The sequence below is a fragment of the Misgurnus anguillicaudatus genome, chromosome 10 (assembly GCF_027580225.2).
Source record: "Misgurnus anguillicaudatus chromosome 10, ASM2758022v2, whole genome shotgun sequence".
In the NCBI taxonomy this organism is placed as follows: Eukaryota; Metazoa; Chordata; class Actinopteri; order Cypriniformes; family Cobitidae; genus Misgurnus; species Misgurnus anguillicaudatus.
In genome coordinates this window covers 21961123-21984095 of record NC_073346.2, presented here as the reverse complement: position 1 = coordinate 21984095, position 22973 = coordinate 21961123, and the positions used below count along the sequence as shown (strand labels likewise).

The 22973-nt window shown below is 34.1% G+C and overlaps 4 protein-coding genes across 5 annotated transcripts in view; all 4 read left to right on the top strand.

Moving 5' to 3' along the window:
* LOC129447986 (serum paraoxonase/arylesterase 2) overlaps positions 1-22973 on the top strand; it is a 315340-nt gene that overhangs the window by 272287 nt on the left and 20080 nt on the right. The gene's annotated exons all lie outside the window — the stretch shown is intronic.
* Positions 2800-5449, top strand: LOC129449166 (urokinase plasminogen activator surface receptor). Its single transcript, XM_055211950.2, has 5 exons — positions 2800-2957; positions 3427-3540; positions 3648-3791; positions 3991-4101; positions 4217-5449. The coding sequence occupies exons 1-5, from the start codon at positions 2906-2908 to the stop codon at positions 4432-4434; spliced, it is 639 nt and encodes a 212-aa protein (XP_055067925.2). The 5' UTR covers positions 2800-2905; the 3' UTR covers positions 4435-5449.
* Positions 11264-13261, top strand: LOC129447635 (urokinase plasminogen activator surface receptor-like). Its single transcript, XM_055209384.2, has 5 exons — positions 11264-11358; positions 11674-11787; positions 11902-12045; positions 12242-12352; positions 12465-13261. Exons 1-5 carry the CDS (start codon positions 11307-11309, stop codon positions 12635-12637), a joined length of 594 nt encoding a protein of 197 aa, XP_055065359.2. The 5' UTR covers positions 11264-11306; the 3' UTR covers positions 12638-13261.
* On the top strand, positions 18369-21077 carry negaly6 (neuromast-expressed gpi-anchored lymphocyte antigen 6). The gene is made up of 5 exons (XM_073872693.1): positions 18369-18505; positions 18798-18911; positions 18991-19137; positions 19263-19373; positions 19730-21077. The coding sequence occupies exons 1-5, from the start codon at positions 18457-18459 to the stop codon at positions 19939-19941; spliced, it is 633 nt and encodes a 210-aa protein (XP_073728794.1). The 5' UTR covers positions 18369-18456; the 3' UTR covers positions 19942-21077.

The following is a 22973-nucleotide window of genomic DNA, read 5'->3' as shown; positions in this document are numbered from 1 at the left end:
CCAACAGAGTCAGTGCTGGGTGCCTGATGTTAACATACCAGTAGATGCGACTATTACGTTACTAGCATTATAATTATAAAATTATAATTCATACATGTATCACAGTAAAACTGCAAAAATAAAGACAGAAAAACAGATCCAACTAAAATCAAGTCTTATTTATATACAAACAATAAAGAACGCTTCAATAATTAAGGTTGTTGCAGTAGCAGATCAGCTCACCAACCGGGCTTTCTGCCCCCTGGATGCGCGCGCACCCTGCAATGTTTGTAAACTTGCAACCCCTCTATACATTTACATATTAAAATATGTTTTTGCAAAAAAGCCATATGCATGTTGTACAAGGATCTCAAGAGTCAAGAAAGTCAATTTAGGAGAAGCTTTTTGTCATTTCAACCAATGCTTCTCCAGGACCATTGTGTTACATACAGAGTGAACTATTAAACAACACATAGCTAAAAACAGAGTTTATATTTAGGCTAGCCACGTGAAGTGCATGTGTGCAAACTAGTTGTTTAGGTAGATTTTGTTTTGTTCAGTTGGATCTGCTTTTTAAATAATACTTGTATGTTTAAGAATTTTCCTTTCTAAAGGTAAGAGATGCTAATTGCATTCTGAGACTAACTGTATTCTGCGGGTAATACTAAATACTTATGTGAATCTCACTAAAATACACATACTATAAGACTCCAGTTTGTAGAGGCTGTAGAGACTCATTCAGGCCACCACACCTGGTCACATATGTAAACATGAAATTTGCATTCATTTGGAAATCCATTGTTAAACGACTGAACTAGCCATTGTGATGTATTTGTGAAAGGCATTTATAATATATTTGATGAAATGAACTGAATTGTCTGTCCTGGCTTGTCTTTCAGAAAAGAGAAGAATATAATAATAGATATAGGCTATTAATCACATATGACAAATTGTTTGACTACTTGTTATAATGTTTATCACATAATTGTCTGCAGTAAGATGACGTAATCTTTGTGTGTGATTTGGAACCAGCGTAACTTTGATTCATTATCTATCACGTCAGTCCAAATAAAAGGGAAACTTAATGTACAAATAAAAAGATGCGATAAATAAGTCATATGTTTTTGTGTTACTTTAACTTATCAACTTATCTTGTAATTAAGACATTTGTGTTAAAAGTTAGAACAACTTATGACTCAAAAATTAAAGTTTTTCCAAAGCGTAGTCAGAGTTTTTTATGTCACATCCTTAAGCATAGTTCTATGTTTTCTCCTGGCCATTGCCTGAATGTGAAACTGCCAGATTTTTTTCAAGGTATTTTTTATATTTTACATGTTTCCCATTGGGTCCTAATAGACTGGCCATCTTTCCATGAGGTGTTTCCTTCCTATAGGATCAAGAATTCCAGCAAATTCCTATACAGAAGACAAATGGGTTTAGAGAATGGATATTTCCCAGTATGAACTTGTGTACAAATAGAGAAAAAATACAGTGCTGATGAACAGATAAGATTTCATTTTAACAGGAAATAACTTTTTAAATTATTATTTAGAGATGAACAGAAACAACAAAAGAAAAATATTATTTGCAATTTTAAAGCAGCGACATTCCTGAAATTTCCATATAGACGTCTGAGTTGCTTTTCTTCTTATTTATTTTATTTTATTTGTTTTATCTGATTCACTTTAGGTTACTTACAAAGAATAGGCTACACCGCCTGCACTCACCTTACCAAATAATATGAGATGAAAGCTGTATTTACAACAGGCACACAACACCCTAAACCACTAAGACCTTTCATCTATAAAAAACAGCATGTTCTTTTGGCAGTGTTATTTAACACTCCTACCAGTCTATGTCGCTATTATTGCACTACATACCTGGGAACATGTCAAAATGTTTCATAATATTTGCCATGATGTCTTTAAATGTAATCAAAGTGCAACACAATTTATTTTTATAATCCAAAGACTGTTTTCTTTCTCCATTTAAATATATGCTAATTTGCGCACATTGTAAAATTCAAAGTTTCCACATGTAGATCATGTAATTTATAATAAAAATCAGGCAAGCAACACAAATAAGGAAATAAAATATATTATTGCAAGATATTATTAAAATTATAAGTGCAGATCTTTTAGACCTTCGGTCCATCTAGCTTTGAGCTTGGACTAAGATTCATGAAAGATTTAGATTTTAGACCCAAGTGTGTGATTCTCATACTGGAATGTAAGACATTTTGTATTTATCTTTCATTTTCAGATCAAATCTGACCCAGTTTTAAAGGAGGTTTGTCACTTAATGTATGGACATCACAAAACCACTCCCCACCACTAGTGCATTTGAGGATTTTCACAGTTTTTATAACAGGCTTTAAGGTTTTAACATTCCCACAAATCCTAAACCACATATGTGTATACAGACCAAAGAGGTCTCATTAACTCATTTAGGTCACCATACCAGGTGTTCATTTGTATGTAAACAAGAAATTTGCATTAATTTGGAAACTAGTCATTATGATGTTATTGGAGAAAAAACAAACATTTGTTGTGTTTTAAGAAATTGTCTATCTGAACAAAATGAAAATATAATAATAAATACACAAATATTTACAATAGGATATGCTATATTAAAAATGTACAGCAACCCCACTAAGTAAAAATTATGATGGAATTGTTATATGTGACTATAAATACAGTTTGTCGATTTACATCCTGTACATATCCATTTACTGACACACTGTAAAAAATATATTTTCTGTTAACTCAAAAACACAATAGTATGTTTTTACAGGTACAAATGCATCAGGTTACTTTTACAACCATAATGGTCCATACTGCAAATAGGATGCAAACCACACCTTTTCGAAAGTCTTTATAAGAAAAAGTCACATGAAGCAACCATCATACTTTCATCTGGACCAACAATGGCTCTGCATTGTATTATTCTGCTTCTCACCAGTGTGATTTTCTCCAAAGGTACGCAGTGTGCACTATTTATTTCAACATGCATTGTGTGTTTTAAACTGCTCAGCATTTTATCATTTACGTAAAAAAATATTAACACCTTAAATTAAATAGTAGATTATTTTCTGGGTTATTTTTTCAGAATAAATAAAACATATTTTAACTTTTATAAGTCATAATACAATATTATTTTCTTTTCACATTATGTTTTATTACACTCTAAAATGCTGGGTTATTTTCAACCCAGATTTGGATCAAAAAGGAATGAACCCATGCTATTGGGTTGTTACTCAACCTATGCTGGGTTGTTTCAAATCAAAATGTTGGGACAAATATAAACGTTTTCTGGGATAATTTAACCCAACTGCTGGGCTCGTTTCTTCTTGACCCAATGCTGGGTTGAAAATAACCCATACATTAGAATTTAATTTGCATGGGCATAAATCTTAATTTTGTATTATTTTTCCTCATAATTTTTCAGCACTGGCACTGAAATGTTATGGATGTGTACCAGATCCATCTAATTTAACATGCACAGATGGTCAAATTGTGTGTCAATCTCAATGTAGCACCATGACCATGACTGTAGCAGTAGGCAAGAATAAAAGAGCTAATAATTATCAAGAAAAATTATCATGACAGTACTCTGAGGGTTTTGTTACTAAAGCAGTCAATCCTCAAATTTACTGTTTTCCTTAACAGGCAACTTTAGACAAAGTACGAGCATGAAGGCTTGTGGAGATCCATTTTCATGTGTTAATGGGAGCATAAATTATGGACAAAGCAGAATATCTGTCAACACCCAATGCTGTAATACAAATCTTTGCAACATTAAAGATGCACCAGGTAAAATAAGCATAATTATGTGCTTTTTACCATCTATATCTCTAACAACATGTGCAGTTTTATTACACATCTAAAAATACACTAGCCTACATTTGATTATAATCAGTAATGTTTTCAAACTTGAATGGTATATTCTCCCGTTACATTTTAGTATAGTAACATGATTTATGCAAAGATTTCTTTATTTTTGCTTCTACAGAGTTGCCAAGATCTCCCCCTAATGGAAAGAGTTGTTATTCCTGTGATCAGACAAACTGTTTTAAAGTTTTGCCTTGTGAAGGTGATGAGAACCAATGCTTTACTTTCACAGGTAATTTATGTCTTAAGTGATTTCCACTTCCCAAATCAATGGCAGTTTTTCACTGTACTCTGTGAAACTTATCATCTTTGTGTCAGAATTTTTAAACCCAAACTTTCTTTTTTAGTTGAGGTAAATGGCAAGAATGACACTCAGAAAGGATGTTCAAGCAAGCTGTTCTGTGGCAGCTTTGGATCACGAGCACTTACACGGGGACGTAGTGGGGGTTATTTTGACATGAAATGTTGTGAGGGAAACCTATGTAACAGGGCCCAGAACATGAGAGTTTTTTTCTTTCCGCTCGTATCTTTAATCTTCCTATACTTTTCATCAAAGATATTGTAACAAATGGAAATTATGATGTGCTCCTTTTAATGACCTCACAGTTTGGGTGTGCACAAGAGAGAATGAGGTGTGGCTGCACGCACCATAGCTCTGTGTCAGTAAACAGCTTAACCCATGTATGTAAAATAAAAAAATTATTTATATATTTATAAACTTTTTTCTCAATTTGCTTTATCATTTTGAAGTCACACTGTTAATAGCAGAAAGCATCAGATTTGCCTTAACTGAGCGAAGACCACAAAATAAACCACATGTGGTAGAGTAGCCATGTTGTGAACCTTCAAATTTGACTCCGCTGCATGTAACTATCCCCACTCCTGTTAAAGAAAATTATAATGTGTGTGTATAATGTTTCAGTATTTAACTTAACCTATTTATTTTTTAAAAGAGTGTAGATATCAATGCTTGACTTAGTAAATAAAATAGAAATGTATAATGTAAAACTAGCCTTTACTATATTAAATACTTTATTGATATGTTGTGTACATGTGTCCAATTATATTTATAACATTGTCAGTTTTTTTATGATTATTATGATTTTTGAATATGATTTGTTAAATACCTGCACTTTCTAACCCAACAAAGCTTTTACAGCTAACATTAACTGGTCTATTAAACCGTGTGAAACGGACTATCAGAGACTGACATTCAAAGGAAGAATTGCCTTATTAATGTTTCCATAACATAATACCTGTCGTATTGTCTGGTTAATCACATTCTAAATCATAGTCTTTGATTTTACATTTATTCCGATTTACGTTTCAGATCTGCTTGAATACACTTGCCTGTGTTTAACCCTGAACAACTGGATTAACAGGTTCAGCTGTGTTTGGTTGGGATCATTAGAGTTACACTATGAAAGACAGTAGATCAGAATCAAAGCTGGAGACCACTGATCTGTAGTCAGTAAGCAGAAAATAATGACCTCTAGTGGTGAAGATACGTATGACATGCTGGTGTGCAGATACACTATGACTAAATCCTCTGGAGGGCGCATATAGGCCATTTTTGTGAATTCGGTGCCTTTTCAACTTTGAAAATTAAAAAATAAAAGAGATTAATTTAAAAAAGTATATGTATGAAATAAAGACAACTTAAAATGACAAGAAGTTATGTAATTTTTTATTATTTACTATAACTATTTTTTCTCTGGAAAAGTTACAAGGGTGACGTTAACAGGTTTGACAATTTCAAGCTAATTTGCTATTTGCTATCTAACCAGACCGCAAAAGCACATTTTGTACACTTTGAAGGGATATTTCATGTAGGCTACATAATGATTATAGTACATTAAATGAATAATTAAATGTTACCTGTATATACCTACTTTAAAAAATGGTAACAGGGTTGACATTGCATGATGCCCCCCCCCCCCCCCCAAGTCAAACCCAACAAATAATCAAAAATAGAGACAGAGAGAGAAACTAACTTTTGTTTTAACTGGTATCCTGGTTGAGAGATGGTGGCATGGCTTATGTTGTATGGCATATGACATTGTAATTGCATCAGTTTATGATTGTACCACAAGCCTTTTATATAATATCTGTTAAAATGTTTTAAATTTAAGCTAATTTTAAAGATTTTTAAGTATTCAATGTTTTTAAGTATTGCTTAAATCTAGGTTTTTAGACTTATTTACATCATACAATAGTAAAAACTCCTCTTCTGACAAAAGATTGTCATTTAATGCCAAAACCAACCCTTCTCTTGCTTTTTTAAATGACATTTTTTGTTTCTAAATAAATGAATTAATACCGCGTTGCGCTGTTCTGTTTACGGTTGCTTAGTGATTTTTACGTTCTTGGCTAAGGCGGTGTGACAGCATACTTCCGGTCGCCATAGTCGTTCCATTCCCAGCTGTTGCTTAAAGTCCCTAATGTCAGAATCCTGCCAGATCCTTGTTTGTATTTAGATCTAGTTCAGTATGGCAGGGTTCTGACAGTACAAATGTTCTATGTGGGAGATGCGTGGTTTTAGTATTGGTTTGTTCTGGCCACGCATTTCCCGGGTCTCGTCACTTTTTCCCCGATCCCTTACTTGTAATGATTTCTAGGTGTATGTAATTTATTTTGTCCCTATTTATTGTCCTTGTGTTTGCTATTCTGTGCAGGTTCGTCTTGTTGTATTCCCGTGTCCTTTGCCTCTGAGTATTTAGAGTATCTTAGTCTAGTCTATTATATGTTGTGAAACGTTTATTGTTGGTTTTATGTTAAGTTTAGTGTCAGTTTATTGTTGTGTTTACTTTGTCTTGTTTTGCCCCCTCGTGGGTTTTCTTTTCCCCTGTTTTTGTTCAATAAATTCCATTGTTATTGTCTACGTCTGCACGTGGGTTCGTGTCTTGCTTAAACCTTGACACATATGTTATTAAGCCTAGCCTATATTTCAGTTAACTGAGCATTACAAGTCATAAGCATATTACAACAATTTATGTTTAAGATTAATACAATTTTACACTTTTAAATATTCTGAAATAAGGCAGTCTTTATGACGACCTCTGGAGGATGCAGCGAGGAAGTTGATGAAAAGCAATTAATCATACAAATGTTGTGTTGTATTGTATTGTATTATATTAGCCTATATTATTATGTTATGTTATGTTATGTTATGTTATGTTATGTTATGTTATGTTATGTTATGTTATGTTATGTTATGTTATGTTATGTTATGTTATGTTATGTTATGTTATGTTATATTATATTATATTATTATTATATTATATTATATTATAATTGTATTATATTGTATTATATTATATTATACGTGTAAATTATTTATATTTATCTATTTCTATACACCATAGATAATATGTGCTTACAAAAGTGTATTCCAGCTATATTTACAAGCTTGATGCTTTATGCTTTCAGTTTCTTTTTTAAATAAATAACTAAAGAGATGGTGAAGTTGTAATAACCAAACTATTAACTATAAAATATATATATATATATATATATATATATATATATATTTAATAGTTAATAGTTTGGTTATTACAACTTCACCATCTTGGTTTTGGCTGATGGCCAGCTGACCAGAAAAGATTGCATCATAAAAACAACACAGCCATGCAGATTTGCATTTAACAACATCAGGAAAATCAGGCCCTACCTAACTGAGATTTCACAAACTCCTTGTCTAGGTCCTTGTCATTCTAGACTGGATTTTTGCAATACCCTACATGGACTGGCCTTACAGGAGTCTAGATCAATGCATGCCACACCTTCTTCATCTCTCTTCACTTGTTACTGCACGCCTCAAGTATGCAAGACGACCACTGGCTCTGCACTACCTTTACACTACTCCTTAACCAAAAACATGCCCTCAACAAATGAGCAGTGCAAAAATGGCACAAAATCACTTTCATTTTCTTTCATCTTCATTGTCCCTCACTACTAAAAATATGTTTTTGTGATCATGAGGGAACATCATAAAATCATGTTTAATACACTACATTAAAAACACCCTCTATTACACTGTAAAAAATGTCTGTAGAAATTACAGTATTAATGGGTATTACTGGCAACTAGCTGCCAGTAACTTACTGTAGATTTTACATTTATGTTATTTACTGGCAACATTTTGTTCAAAGTTAAATGAACATGAAACATTTTCAGTCTTTATCTTCTACAGTAAGTTACTGGCAACCAGCTGCAAAATTACAGCAAATCTTTTAGAGTGTAGGATAATATTTTCTCTTTCCTTTTATTGCCTTCGATAAAGTGCTTTATTGTTTTCTTCAATATTTGCTGCTAAATGCTTAAATGTTAATATGCATTATTACACCTCTGAGAACATGCAATATATTGAAAATGCATATACTGAATATAGAATATTTGTGACCAACCAAAGTCAATTTTTTAGTTTTCTACATAAAATCATCCTGTGAAAATGTAACCTTGATATCTTTATTGTAATATTGAGAAAGATCATGTCAATGATTAAAATCAATGATTGAAATCAAATTTAGATGCTCCTAATCTCATAATTAACCTCCTAAGACCTGGTTATCCACATATATGGACATCCCCTTTTTCATATCATAATACTTCATTCTGTGTAACTGGAACCTGTTGTACACAAACATGGACAATGGATAATTACACTGCTTCATGTTCAATGAAAAACATTTGGTTATTATTTATTGGTTCTTTCTAACCCCAAAATAGCTGGAAGAAATCTGAAAACAAGACAAACCAAAGGAGACTTTAAAGACTTTAGCCTGGATTTCACAGACAGGGTCACATTTGTGCACATACATGTATGTATACGTGTTGTCACAAGCTCCTGCTTGACTGCACCAACATGCAAAGACACAAGTTTTACATATGTCAGTGTTCTTTGCACCATTTTTTGCAAAAATTTGTGTTTTCCTTAAGTACCATTTTTTCTTAAAAATTTATAAAGAACCCACCAACATCCTTTTGTGAAACAGAATGGTTCTTCAAATATTAATGTAAAAGTTCTGAATGGAACCATACAGCAATATATATATATTTTATATATATATATTGTATGGTATTGTGTAGCAGCTTTATTTATAAGTGTGTAGGCTATATGTGTGTGGTTTGGCGTGTATATGTCCAATTGTTTTGATGGTCGTGGAGGTACACTCTAAAAAAACAAACGGTGCTATATAGAACCAAAACTGTTGCCTTGAATCGCAATCATAGAAGAACCGCTTTCAGTGCCATATAGCACCGGTGAAGCACCAGTGAAGCACCTGTGTAGAACCATATAGGGGCCATATAGAACCACTATAGCACCAAATATGGTTCTACATAGCACTATATGGTTCTTTACTGGTGCTTCACTGGTGCTTCACCGGTGCTATATGGCACTAAAAACGGTTCTTCTATGATTACGAGCAAAGAACCACTTTTGGTGCTATATAGCACCGTTTGTTTTTAGAGTGTACTATGTGTAGCAGGGTGACTGAATTCGTTAGTGAGGATTTCATTCACCTGTGCTTAATTTACGCCCCCGCCCCTTTCTTAGTTGATATAAGGGATGTGTGTTTGTCATATGGCATGCGTCTTGGTATCGGCCTTGTGACGTCATCCGTGGTTGCCGCAGGCTTGGACTGTAAGCTGGCTTCCTCGTCTGCTGTGTGTTGGCTGCCCACGCCACACAGCATGCCATTGATAGCATGGTGTTTCTGACTGAGTTGCTTTACTGCAAGATGGTGCGCGACTGCAGAGCGGTTTGCGCGGCGGGATCGTTTTGCGGACTTCCCTGCATAACTGAGAGCCTCTTGGGCTAGTCACGAGCGTACCAATGATGAACTGTGATCGTGTATAATTGCGACTGCGTCGCTGTTTTGCCTCGACGTTTATCCCAATGGCAACCGTTGTGACTCTACTATACGTGGCTACTGGGTATTGTGTCCACTATTCCTCTGACTGTGCAAACTGGTTGGGCGTTTCATCTGGCCCCAGTTTATTCACTTCCACTGGTCTGAAGCACCTCATATGTATGTTTATTTGGTTTAATTTAATGTTAATGTCAATGTGTTTTGTGGTATTGGGTCTTATTTATGTGATGTGGTTAGACCCTTGGATTATTTGACATGTGTCATTATTTTGGATTGTATTTTTGTTTTGTGTGTTTTCAATTTTTGTCTGGTTACAGGAGCTAGGGGGTTTCTGGAGGATGCAGCAACGTCGCCATTTGTGTGGTGTATTCACACTTAGTGCTGTGTTTTTTTCTGACATTTTAACCCTTCACGTGTGTGTGTGGGTATTTGTAGTGGATTATTTTGGCGAATAGGTTTCCAAATTTGGCAGCCGGCCTGGACCTCCAGATACCTCTGCTCTTGAGATTCTTAAAATTGAGAATTGTTGTGTGTCTTGAGTAGCTTCTTCTTGATCATGTTTAAAATGCCAGTCTAAGTTTTAAAGTGAAATTTCCACCTATTTATTGAAAACGGACGAATAAAGCTTTTCTACTTTTTCTATACCTGCCTCATGTCCTCTCACCCACCCACTCAGAACGAACCTGTGTGCCCTTAGGGCTATTTCCCTGGGTTTCCAGGGTGGCGTAGTCGATCGTATATTGTCATCTGGTAAAAGTGTGGTAAAGCTTACTCAACTTTAGTACCCACTCGGTGCCGTACCGCTACATATGCAATGCAAAAATATTAAAAATAAAAAGAAAAAAATTGTTTTGAATAAGGTACAAAAGACAAGTGATGTTTTGCATGTTGTGTGTGTTTTCTGGTTTTGTGTTATGTATAGTATTCAAAGAAAATATATCAGATCCAAAAAATATAAGGAATATTAAAAAACTGCAAAAGAATAAAAAAAAATAAAACCACTTTCTTTGACTATCTCATTCTTTAATTTCTTTTTGATAAAAATAATCAAGGTCTGTACAGGTCTACTAAGCGTAGCTGTGTTTTGTAACCACATGATCGATCTATAGAGATGCTACAAAGAATGACAATGAGGAAACCACACCTGGTGATATGTGCACTGTATGTAAATATGAAATTTACATTAGTTTGAAACTACATTCAATAGCTATTGTGATGGATTTGTGACTGTATTTAAACTGAATTTAAAATTTATTGCAAACATGCATGTTCTTTTAACACCATAGTTTGTTTTAAAAGTAGTTTTAGTACATCAGGTTGTTTTATCATTTTACCAATTTTTATTTTTAACTAATTATAAGATCATATTAAAAAATATATTTTGCTATTGTTTTGAGTAAATTTAGCTTGAGATTTTTTAAGCATTGTGCTTAACAAAAGAAATCAGGTAGCTTTCTTTCATATTGAGTGTTATATGCTGCAAATAGGATGCAAAGCACACCTTTGGAGGAGGCTATATAAGACCTCGCTTGAAGCAACCATCATTCTTTCATCCGGACCAGCAATGGCTCTGCATTTCATTGTTCTGCTTCTCACCAGTGTGCTTTTCTCCAAAGGTACAGTGTGCATTAATTATAACTGATAAATTGCTTAACATTTTACCATTTATGTTTTTTATACTTAATTAATTAAATGAAATTTAATTAAATGGTATACAGTATAGGAGGGTTTGTAAATTCCTTACAGATTGAAACATTTATAGATAACTTTTGATATAATATTATATATTTTATAAATATATTATTATAGCAATTATAATATCTTTTTCATGTGATAGATTAAGTAGCGTTTTTAAAAGTAAGCTATACAAAACATTTTTACATGAGGATCTACTATTTTAAATTTGTAATATTTTTCTTATCATCCTTTAGCACTGGCATTGAAATGCTATGGAAATATAACAGATCCAGCAACGGGAACATGGTCAAATTCTTCAAATGTCTGTTTAGGACAGTGTAACTCCATGACCACAACTGTATTCCTAGGTAAGAATAGCATGATAAAATCAAATAAAATCTATAACATGTAAGTAAAAAATAGCATAACAACATTTATGAATGTCAGTGAATCTTCACATTCAATGTTTTTTTTCCTAATAGGTGACCTTAAACAAAGTATGAGCATGAAACTTTGCGGGGATCCATATTCGTGTCTCAATGGGAGCATAAATTACGGACAAAGCAGGGTAACTGTAAACAGCCTATGTTGTGGTACAGATTACTGCAACAGTCAGTTTATACCAGGTAATCTGATACGAGTTTGTGTGAAGTCTCATTACATTTGTATTCAATGCATTATCTTACATTTCATTATCAATATGTTACATTATTTTTCCTAGTTGCATTTCAGTTTATGGTGCCCAAAGTGTGATATAAGAGTTTTAGGTAAAAGCTCTTTTTAGATCTATTATTTATTGATTGCATTTTGTTACTTGTACAGCGTCTCCACGCTTTCCTGTTAATGGAAAGATTTGTTATACCTGTAATAATACAGACTGTTCAAAAGTTTTGCCTTGTGAAGGTGATGAGAACCAGTGCTTCACTTCCACAGGTAATTTATGGCCAATATAAAACATAAAGTGATTTCTACACACACAAATACACGGTAATTAAACAGAATTTTTGTCTTAAAATTTCACACAAGATTTATTTTTTTCTTTCAGTTCCGATAGCTGGAAAGGTTCAGACTCAGAAAGGATGTGCAAGCAAGTTGTTCTGTTTGAACATTGGGGGTAATGAAAACAAATGTTGCGACGGTAACCTGTGTAACAGTGCCCAGAGCATTAGAGCTTTCTTTATTCCGCTCTTATCTCTAATTTTCCTATTTTTTGTGTAAGATGAAACAAGCGAAAATTAGGTTGTGATCCTTTATTCTTCTCTCTTAATCTATGAGTTTAAGGGGATGTGCGAGAGAGCACAGGGTGTGGTCCCATTAAAGCTGCATGTCAGGAGACAACTTATATATGCCTATATCCTCTTGTCGCTCTTTTTTCATTAGTTTTACCATTATAAAATGTGACCCTCAATGAGAAAACCCTAAAGTAAACAAAAGTTTTTTTGTGATTTATTGTTTACTACATAAAATCATCTTACAGAACATTATGTGAATATTTATCAGTGATATCTCTAATATTGACTAAGACCATGTCAAATATTGAAATTGTAGATAAAATAATAGGTTAAATTAAACTTTGATGCTCCTAATCATACAATTACATTTTAGACATGGTTTTCACAAGCAGGGTCACAAATAAGTCTGTTGACAATAGTGAGAGCATATTTGGACTTTGGAGTGATGGATGACTACAAAATAAAAGCACCTGTGGATGTGCAGCCATTTGACTGTACTTCATCTAATTGGGCAGAAATCAGCAATGTGATTTCTTTCTGTGTAATTAAATCTAGTGAAAGAGCTTAGTAAAGATAAAGTTTAAAATAGATTATTAACATATGTGTTTAAAAGAACTACATTACTAATATCTGTCTTTTTATTTGTAACACTCTTCATTAGAATAAAAACATTTGAGATTGATTTATTCTTATTTTTCATTTTTTTCTTCCTTAAATCTTATCATATCTCATATCCAAGTATGATTATGTCATGACTATGACTATTAGATACAGGCAGTGTTGGGGGTAACGCATTACAAGTAACGTGCATTACATAATAATATTACTTTTCTGAAGTAACGGGTAAAGTAATGCAATTAGTTACTTTTTGGGGGGAGTAACTTAAAGGAACACGCCCACATTTTGGGAATTTAGCTTATTCACCGTATCCCCCAGAGTTAGATAAGTCCATACATACCTCTCTCATCTCCGTGCGTGCTGTAACTCTGTCTGATGCAGCCCCCGCTAGCTTAGCTTAGCACAAAGACTGGAAGTGGGTGGCTTTAGCTAGCATACTGCTCCCAATAAGTGACAAAATAACGCGATCATTTTCCTATTTATGTGTTGTGATTTGTATAGTCAAACCGTGTACAAATAACAAGGTGATATGAGACACAGCGATCTTTTAACAGTATACATACTGAGAACTATATTCTCTGAAGACGAAGCACTGCCGCATGGGCGGAGTGATTTGCACAATTCTGACCGAACTCTCTGCTCCTCACCAGGGGCTTCTCGTGTGCTGCGAGCAGATCACTCCGCCCATGCGGCAGTGCTTCGTCTTCAGAGAATATAGTTCTCAGTATGTATACTGTTAAAAGATCGCTGTGTCTCATATCACCTTGTTATTTGTACACGGTTTGACTATACAAATCACAACACATAAATAGGAAAATGATCGCGTTATTTTGTCACTTATTGGGAGCAGTATGCTAGCTAAAGCCACCCACTTCCAGTCTTTGTGCTAAGCTAAGCTAACGGGGGCTGCGTCAGACAGAGTTACAGCACGCACGGAGATGAGAGAGGTATGTATGGACTTATCTAACTCTGGGGGATACGGTGAATAAGCTAAATTCCCAAAATGTGGGCGTGTTCCTTTAATACTGTAATGCATTACTTATAAAAGTAACTTTCCCCAACACTGAATACAGATCTAAAGTTTAGATCCAATTCACTATCTTGAACTTACTAATTTGGAAAGATAACATTGTGAGTTAAAACTTGTACTCAACCACAAAGCATAGATAGAGAAATGGAGAAGTACAACGCAGGAGATAAAGTGATGGTAAAATCAAATCAGAAGTGTTAATTAAATAATCTTAGTTGTTTTAAAGAGCCCCTATTATGTTGCTAAAAAGAATGTTATTTTGTGTAATGGGTGTAATGCAATCTGTTCACCTAGTTTATGGTTCCAAAAACACGTTACTTTTCACATAAAGTACATTATTGATGCTCGTTTATGCCATGCATTTCTTAAACTTGTCGACTTGAACAAACCTCATTGTTCTGAAAAGCACAGGGTGCTCCAATTTACCAGAAATACAATGCATTGTGATTTGCTGAATACCTCAAGCGTGTGGCAGAATGACACTTACCCTATTTAGAAGATCAGCTCCCAAAAGGAGTTAATATCATCTTTAATACTATCTTATAAATACGAGCCTGAATCTGATACAGAAAAAACAGATGACCAAGATGATCGATCAACTTTCCCAGTGTGGCTTGAGCAGAATGTAACAGATTGATAAGGTAAGGGTAAAACATAATAACATGCCTGCATTTGTGATCGTACACTGTAAACAATTTCTGTAGAAATTACAGTATTATTGGGTATTACTGGCAACTAGCTGCCAGTAACTTACTGTATATTTTACATTTATGTTATTTACTGGCAACATTTTGTTCAAAGTTAAATGAACATGAAACATTTTTAGACTTTATCTTCTACAGTAAGTTACTGGCAACCAGCTGCAAAATTACAGCTATTTTTTTACAGTGTAGAAACGACAAACAACAAGCCCTACTTTGCTTAAAACTCGCGTTTGAATCATTGTTTGAATAGTGAGTAAATTCTTTAAAGGGGCCATGGCACAAGACTTTTTAAGATGTAAAATAAATCTTTGGTGTCCCCAGAGCACATATGTGAAGTTTTAGTACAAAATACCATATAAATAATTTATTATAACATGTTAAAATTGCCACTTTGTAGGTGTGTGCAAAAATGTGCCATTTTGGGTGTTTCCTTTAAAATGCAAATGAGTTGATGAAATTCAAACACTGATCACAATGATGGTGGTTTGTTGCAATTGAAACTCAATTGTGCTTTTCTCTGCACTAAATGGCAGTGCTGTGGTTGGATAGTGCAGATTAAGGGGCGGTATTATTATAATAAGAGCTCCTTATGACATCATAAGGAGAGCCAAATTTCAACAACCTATTTTTTCATGTGCTTGTAGAGAATGGTTTACCAAAACTAAATTACTGGGTTGATCTTTTTTACATTTTCTAGGTTGATAGAAGCACTGGGGACCCAATCATAGCACTTAAACATGGAAAAAGTCAGATTTTCATGCCATGGCCCCTTTAAATATTAGAAAAGAAGCTACTTACAGTACTTACACCGTAAAAAACACTTTGCTGCCTTAAAATGTTTTGTTAAATGAACTCAGATTTACAAGTCATGTCAACAGAGATGAGTTGTCACAACTTATAAAATATAGTTGAGAAAGTCTATTTTTATTTATTAAGTTGAAACCTAAAGTTATAACAACTCACCTGTAGTTATAACAACTCATCTCTAGTTAAGATAAATAATAGTAAGTTGAAATTACTTATAAATCCGAGTTGATTCAACAAAAAATTTTTTAAGGCAGCAAAGTATTTTTTACAGTGTACTTACTTTCAGTTGGAGACGATAACTCACGTCATCGTAGGCTTTTGGGATTTGTAAATCTGCAGATCGTTAACATGTATTAACACACACTTACACGCCAAAAGAAATGCAAAATCATGAAACGGGAAATAGAGGCTTTTTAAGTTAATCTTTGCTGCCTTAAATTTTCTGTTGAATCAACTTAGATTTACAAGTCATGTCAACTTATTATTTATCTTGACAAGAGATGAATTGCTAAACATATAAAATGAAGTTGACTTTCTTCAACTGATTTGTGGTTATAACAACTCATCCCTAGTCAAGATAAATAATAGTAAGTTAAAATGACTCAACAAAAAATTTAAGACAGCAAATATTTTTACAGTGCAGGTGATATTACATAAATAAAATGTACTGCTTCACAAAATTGCCCTGTTAAAACCCTGAGATGGAGACAATCTCTTACTAACAGATACAATACAGACACAAACATTAAGCAGGAATGAAATTAATGCTGAAACAACAAAATCAATAGCCTATATAATTAAAAGAAAACACAAAAATCAGTAAAGATTAATAAATACATATAAGGTTAAAAAACAAAATACAACACAAATGTTTGTCTGTACTCTCAAATCAGATAATACACACACACACACACACACACACACACACACACACACACACACACGCACGCACGCACGCACGCACGCACGCACGCACGCACGCACGCACGCACGCACGCACGCACGCACGCACACACACACATTCTGGTTTCCATGTTTTGTGGGGACATTCCATAGACGTAATGGGGATCCATATAATGACTTTCATATTGTACAAATTGTATATTCCTTCCAACCCAACCCCTGACAGAAAACTTTCTGCTATTTTAGATTAACAAATCCTGTATGACTGTTTTCTCATGGGGACCTCAAAAAAAATAAAAATAACTACTGGTATTACTATCTTTGTGGTCCCCACTTTACCGGGTTACCAGGTACACAAACAAATACAGTGTGGAAAAACATTAATGACAGTTCTTTGTTCCTCACACATATTGACTGTTCCAGGACTGTCCCATACAATGGTTTGCATTCAAACAATGAAAGCAGCTGGTGACCACAGCCTTTACTAACTTAAAATCTAGTTTCTCTTTCTCACACATACACTGAAAAAACGAACTAGTAACATTTACTTAAAAAAATCCTCGTAACAATTTGCACGAACTTTTTTTAAGTAAAATTTACTGCTTTTTTATAAGTAAAACTTACCTACTAAAATCAAATAAAATTTACTTAAAATTGCATGATAAAACATATGTTAAATAATTAATTAAATGTTACTTAATTATTTAATTTAGAAGTTAGATTTATTTTAATCGTTTAGGTAAAGTCTATTAGGTTTTTTTTTTAATTGAAGCATTGCTGTCCTAATAATATTAAATAAATCATATTTTCTGTTTGTTATTTTCTTTAACATATTAATATGGACATAGTTCTTTTAAGTGTTATAAATGGCATTATAACACACAATTCATGACTGACAACAAGTCAGTCATTGAATAAACTTGATTCGGAACAGAAACGCACACAAACTGTGTTTCTGACATGCATTATCAGCACTGTGGAGAGAATTACAATACACTGTTCTGAACAGGGTTCATGTAAAGAAACACTGATCACCTGAACGGTGACTTCACAAAATTATTATTTACAACAAAACAACATCAATAATATAAGAGCTTAAACCTTTATGACATTTTGCTAACAAATATTTAAGTAGTTAAAGTTCTTATCAGTTCTTATTCTGTGATAAAGCTTAAAAATAAAAATATTCAGGCGCAAAGAATTGTGGGTATTCCTTACAACATGTGCAAATAAATATAAGTAAATTTTACTTATAATATCTAATAAGACTTACTATTCCCACACAGTTCATTTTTTTACATGCATTAATTGTGTATTTATCATCATTTTACTTAGGAAAATCTAGTTCTCAATAAATGTTATTATTATTATGTAGAAATTATGAGAGTTAATCTAATAAATATTACTACACCAAAAAGTTCGTTTTTTCAGTGTAACACTATTAAATGACTTGAGAGTAGCTCATGTGTCCTCTGACTTTGAGGTTCATGTTTCTTTGCTGTATTGTATTTTCAGGCATAAAATAGTCGATATATAAAAAGCATTTATCAACACACTATTACACCATTAGCAACAGATATATTTTTATTTATCACACTTGACAGTAAACATAGAAGTGGGCAACACCTTTTTTGAGGTATCAGTTTCAGCAGTGCTTTATATTTCAGTGCATTGATTGGTTACAAGCTGGGGGATGTTGGGTTCTGTCCACATACACTCACCTCAGTCTGAGTACAAATCAAAATGGCACGGGCTCTTCTCTTTATTCTGATGAGTACACTTTTCTACAAAGGTAATTGCTTTTTCTTTACACATGAAATGATTAGGATGTGTATGTGATACCCTTATGTGTGCTCAGCTGCTGGAAATATATTGTGGTGAAGCAGGAACTGTATATGGATGATTTCCTTTCTAAGGTTCAATAGATAATTGCAATAAAATGTAATAACAACAAATAATGTTATGTTGTGTGTCCTAGAAATAATTTGCATTACTGTATTTTCTTACATGTCATGCTGCGATTAAACTTTTTATTTTCAAATTAATTTATATATTATTTATAAAAATTTAATTTTTTTATTTAGTAAATCCCCTGACCTGTTATCAATGCATACCCGAGACATCAGTCAAATGTACCGAAACTAAAGTGGAGTGTGCTGTCGGTCAGTGTGGGACCATGAAAACCACATCTTATATGGGTAAGAATTGGGTTTCCTCCCAAATTTTATATTTCTATGCAGCACCTATAGCTTTTCTGTTTCAATTTTTTATCTGTAGATAACAACAAGTTGGCTGACATGATTATGAAGAACTGCTCTTTAACTCAACAATGTGTGACCGCATCTGTAAACTTAGGGGCTATAAAAGCAGTCATCAGCAACCAGTGTTGTAATACTAACCTGTGCAATAACCAGAGCGAACCAGGTACAAATTCCACACAAGGATGCCATTTTATTAAGTGACAACAAATTGAAAATGTTTCTGACGTTATAGCACTGACGTACAGTTGGTCATTGTCATTTTACTATACTTTAATTGTTGATGTATAGATCCACCAAAAAATGTCTTAAATGGCATAATGTGCTACACTTGCAAGGGAGAGGACTGCACTTCAACTTTAGCTTGTGTTGATGGTGAAGATCACTGTATCAAAGCTACAGGTAATATTAATACAAGTAATACATAAACAAGACAAAAGCCACATCTATAACAAATATTTCACAATTTAGATTTATATAATGTATTCATATTGATTTTTTTTTTCAATTTTAATATAATGTTTATAATAAACTCTAATTGTTTCCTTATACACTTTGTAATAAAAGATTATGATGTCTTTCTGATGTTATTGGAGTGTTGTTTGCACACCCCTGCAGGCCGTGAAACAGTGTAATGTTACTTAGACTCGGTGCCCAAAATAAGGCTTTTTTGTCTCATTGTTTAAAGGTAATATTATACAGCTGTCATTTCCCTTTAAGCACACACAGCAGAATGACTATTATTTATTCATCTACAGTTGATGCTGATGGAAAGATGACGAAGGTGAGAGGATGTGCCACCAAAAGTTTCTGTAAAGGTGACCTTTCCACACAGATTGGCCAGTCCAATGTAACAAAGGGCCTGAGCTGCTGTAGAGGAAATCTTTGTAACAGGGCTACAATTGTCAGACAGTACGATTTGATTCAAATAGGCCTGCTGCTCTTTGCTACTGTACAGGCATCGTTTTAAACTTTGTCATGGTTTTTATAAAGCATCAGTTCTAACTTTGCAAATTTTTAGGTTTCTGCATTGTTAGGTTGTTCCTACATGTTGTTAATGGCTCTTTCTGCATGCACTGTAAAAATATAGAACGGGAGCGTTTGGTGTATAAGTGTATGTGTTAGGGTTTTTGTATTTCATTTGTATTTACTAAAGGATTTATTACTGGTTAATTGAAAAACATTATCTGAATAATCAACAGTTGATTTATTTCTTTAATATATTTAAATAAGCAATTATGTTAAAAATCAATGACTATACTGTATGTCCCACACAAGTCAAAACAACTGGTTTCTCCGAAACTGGTGTGTAACAGTGTACATTTGTTTGCTGGGGTCTTCCTTTCAGTATTGTGAAGATTTAGTTTCAAGACACTAACATGATTTCATGGTTTTTATGCCTTGTGGCTCTGAATTGTCTGACAAAGAATATGAAAGTAGTAGATCTTCAAGTTACACCGTTTACATATCTTTATAAAGGTGACCACATGCTAAACAAAAACCAACCTGAGCCTGTATTCATAAACAATCTTAGCACAAAGAGTTGCTCAAAGTGGGTGTTTTTCACTGAAAAATCCTAGTAAATAAAGAAGTAATTCAGAAAGCATCTTAACCCTTAAAAGAGGTCTTGAGGTCCAAAATTGTTAGGAATATGGGACAAGTTTCTTTAGCAGCAGGAAAAGTGAACAAAATGCGAAGAGGGAGACAAAAAGTGTTGCACACAATGCGATAACAGTTTTTCTGAATTGCTAAACACTTAACCCCAATCTCTAAACCAAATTCATAGTGACCTAAACCCATTTGTGTAAGCATGCACTCTTTTTGCAAAACTCTAAAAACAAAATTCTCACTAAAACACATTTTCCAGTGCAATGCACTTGTTTTATAAATGCTAAACACAGGCAGGCAAAAGTTAAAACACAACTAAAAAACAGTTCTCAAGCAAACACAACAACTCAAAATTGTACACACTTTTTTCTAATGGTATTTTTGACCAGTTGTGTGGATTGGAAACAGAGGCAGATGAGGAGTATGAAGAAGAACAGGACACCTGAGACGATGCAATTGGCAAAGTTTGCAGTTGGATTGCTGACTTTTTACAAAATACAAGCATAATGTATTCACTATATTCACTGAACTAAACTTGTGAATACAGTTATAGAGATTTTTAACAGTATTTGTCAAGTGTGTCGTTACAAATAAACATCTATTTTTCTGTAAGCAGATGTCCTGGATGTCGTGTTTTCCATTTTTAAAGTAGTGTCTAATGGATGCGCTGTAGTGTTTTTATTATAGACTTATGTGTGTTTGATTTGAAAGCTTAGTTTGATTTTGAGTACATGTGTGGTTTTGATTTGTTTGATTCTGCTAGAAGAGTCAGGGGTTGTATTTATTAGTGGTGGCCGGTGACTTCTTTTTTCGAGGGTGCTCGATGCGAAGCACATCGTGTGTGGTTCGTAATTTCAAAATGTGTGTTCTGCGCATTGAGTTATCCTATGTGCATCACGTGTCTTGTCAAAATAAGTGCCTGCTGCAGACGTGTCTAAAGGGTTTATGATAAAAAAGACTCTCGAGTTTTGAAGCGTGTGCAGCAGGCACTTATTTTGACAAAACACGTGATGCACATGGTTCACATGACGCAACAAACACATATTTTGAAAACACAAGCAACACACATGACACTCCGAACACATATTTTGAATTTGCGCCCCTCGGATGAGCTGACACGAGCCGCCACTGGTATCTATTGAAATAGAGTAATTGACCCTATACTTTAAGGAACACGCCCAGATTTTGGGAATTTAGCTTATTCACCATATCCCCTAGAGTTAGATAAGTCTATACATACCTTTCTCATCTCCGTGCGTGCTGTAACTCTTTCTGACGCAGCCCCCGCTAGCTTAGCTTAGCACAAAGTCTGGAAGTGAATGGCTCCAGCAAGCAAACTGCTCCCAATAAGTGACAAAATAACGCAAACATTTTCCTATTTATGTGTTGTACAACCCTTTGTATAGTCACACCGTGTACAAATAACAAAGTCATATGAGGCACAGCTATCTTTTAACAGTATACGTACTGGGAATATATTCTCAGAAGACGAAACACTGCTTGCTAAATAGGAAAATGTTCACGTTATTTTGTCAGTTATTTGAAGCAATTCACTTCCAGTCTTTGTGCTAATCTAAGCTAGCGGGGACTGCGTCAGACAAAGTAACAGCACGCACGGAGATGAGAAAGGCATGTATGGACTTATCTAACTCTGGGGGATACGGTGAATAAGCTAAATTCCCAAAATCTGGGTGTGTTCCTTTAAAGGCATGATCTCTGAAAGCCAATGTTGATATTTGAAATAACCTAAATAAACACGACCCTTCCCCAATAAAATCTGAGCCTTATTTTATAGACCTGCCCCACACATAGACAATCTAAGAAACAATGTCGGTTAGTAGACACGCCCCTTACTGCTGATTGACTATAAGTGTGTATTGGTACTCGCCCCGACTCCCTTTACCAAAGTGTTTTTCAAAAATCATGCACACCGCCTTAATGCTCTGGTTTTTCATTCTGTCAAGAAATAGCTAATTAGTAAATAGATGCTTTCTGATTCTCCTTAACTTCATTGATCACTGTCTGGATATTAACCCTAATAAGTCCCTTGGGGTCAATCTTACCCCCAAGCCACATATCTTTATTTAAAAACATGGTTCCCTTCATCACAGTGGAATAAGATTTTGTGACTTTTCCAGATTATCTGTCAAGATTCATATAAAAAAATGGGCTTGATTCTGTGGTTCTAAAGGTGTGTAAAAAATTCACCAAAAGAGGCCCTTTGGGGGTAAAAATTACCCCAATTAAAAGAATGGGAAATGCAAAAAAATCATTTTTTCCCCTTTTATTTGTCAAAAAAATCAATGCATCCAAAATTAATCTGAACATTTTAACACAGAAAGGTAGGCCTGGTACTAGAGCACAAATGCAATATAGAAAAGACACGTTTAATCA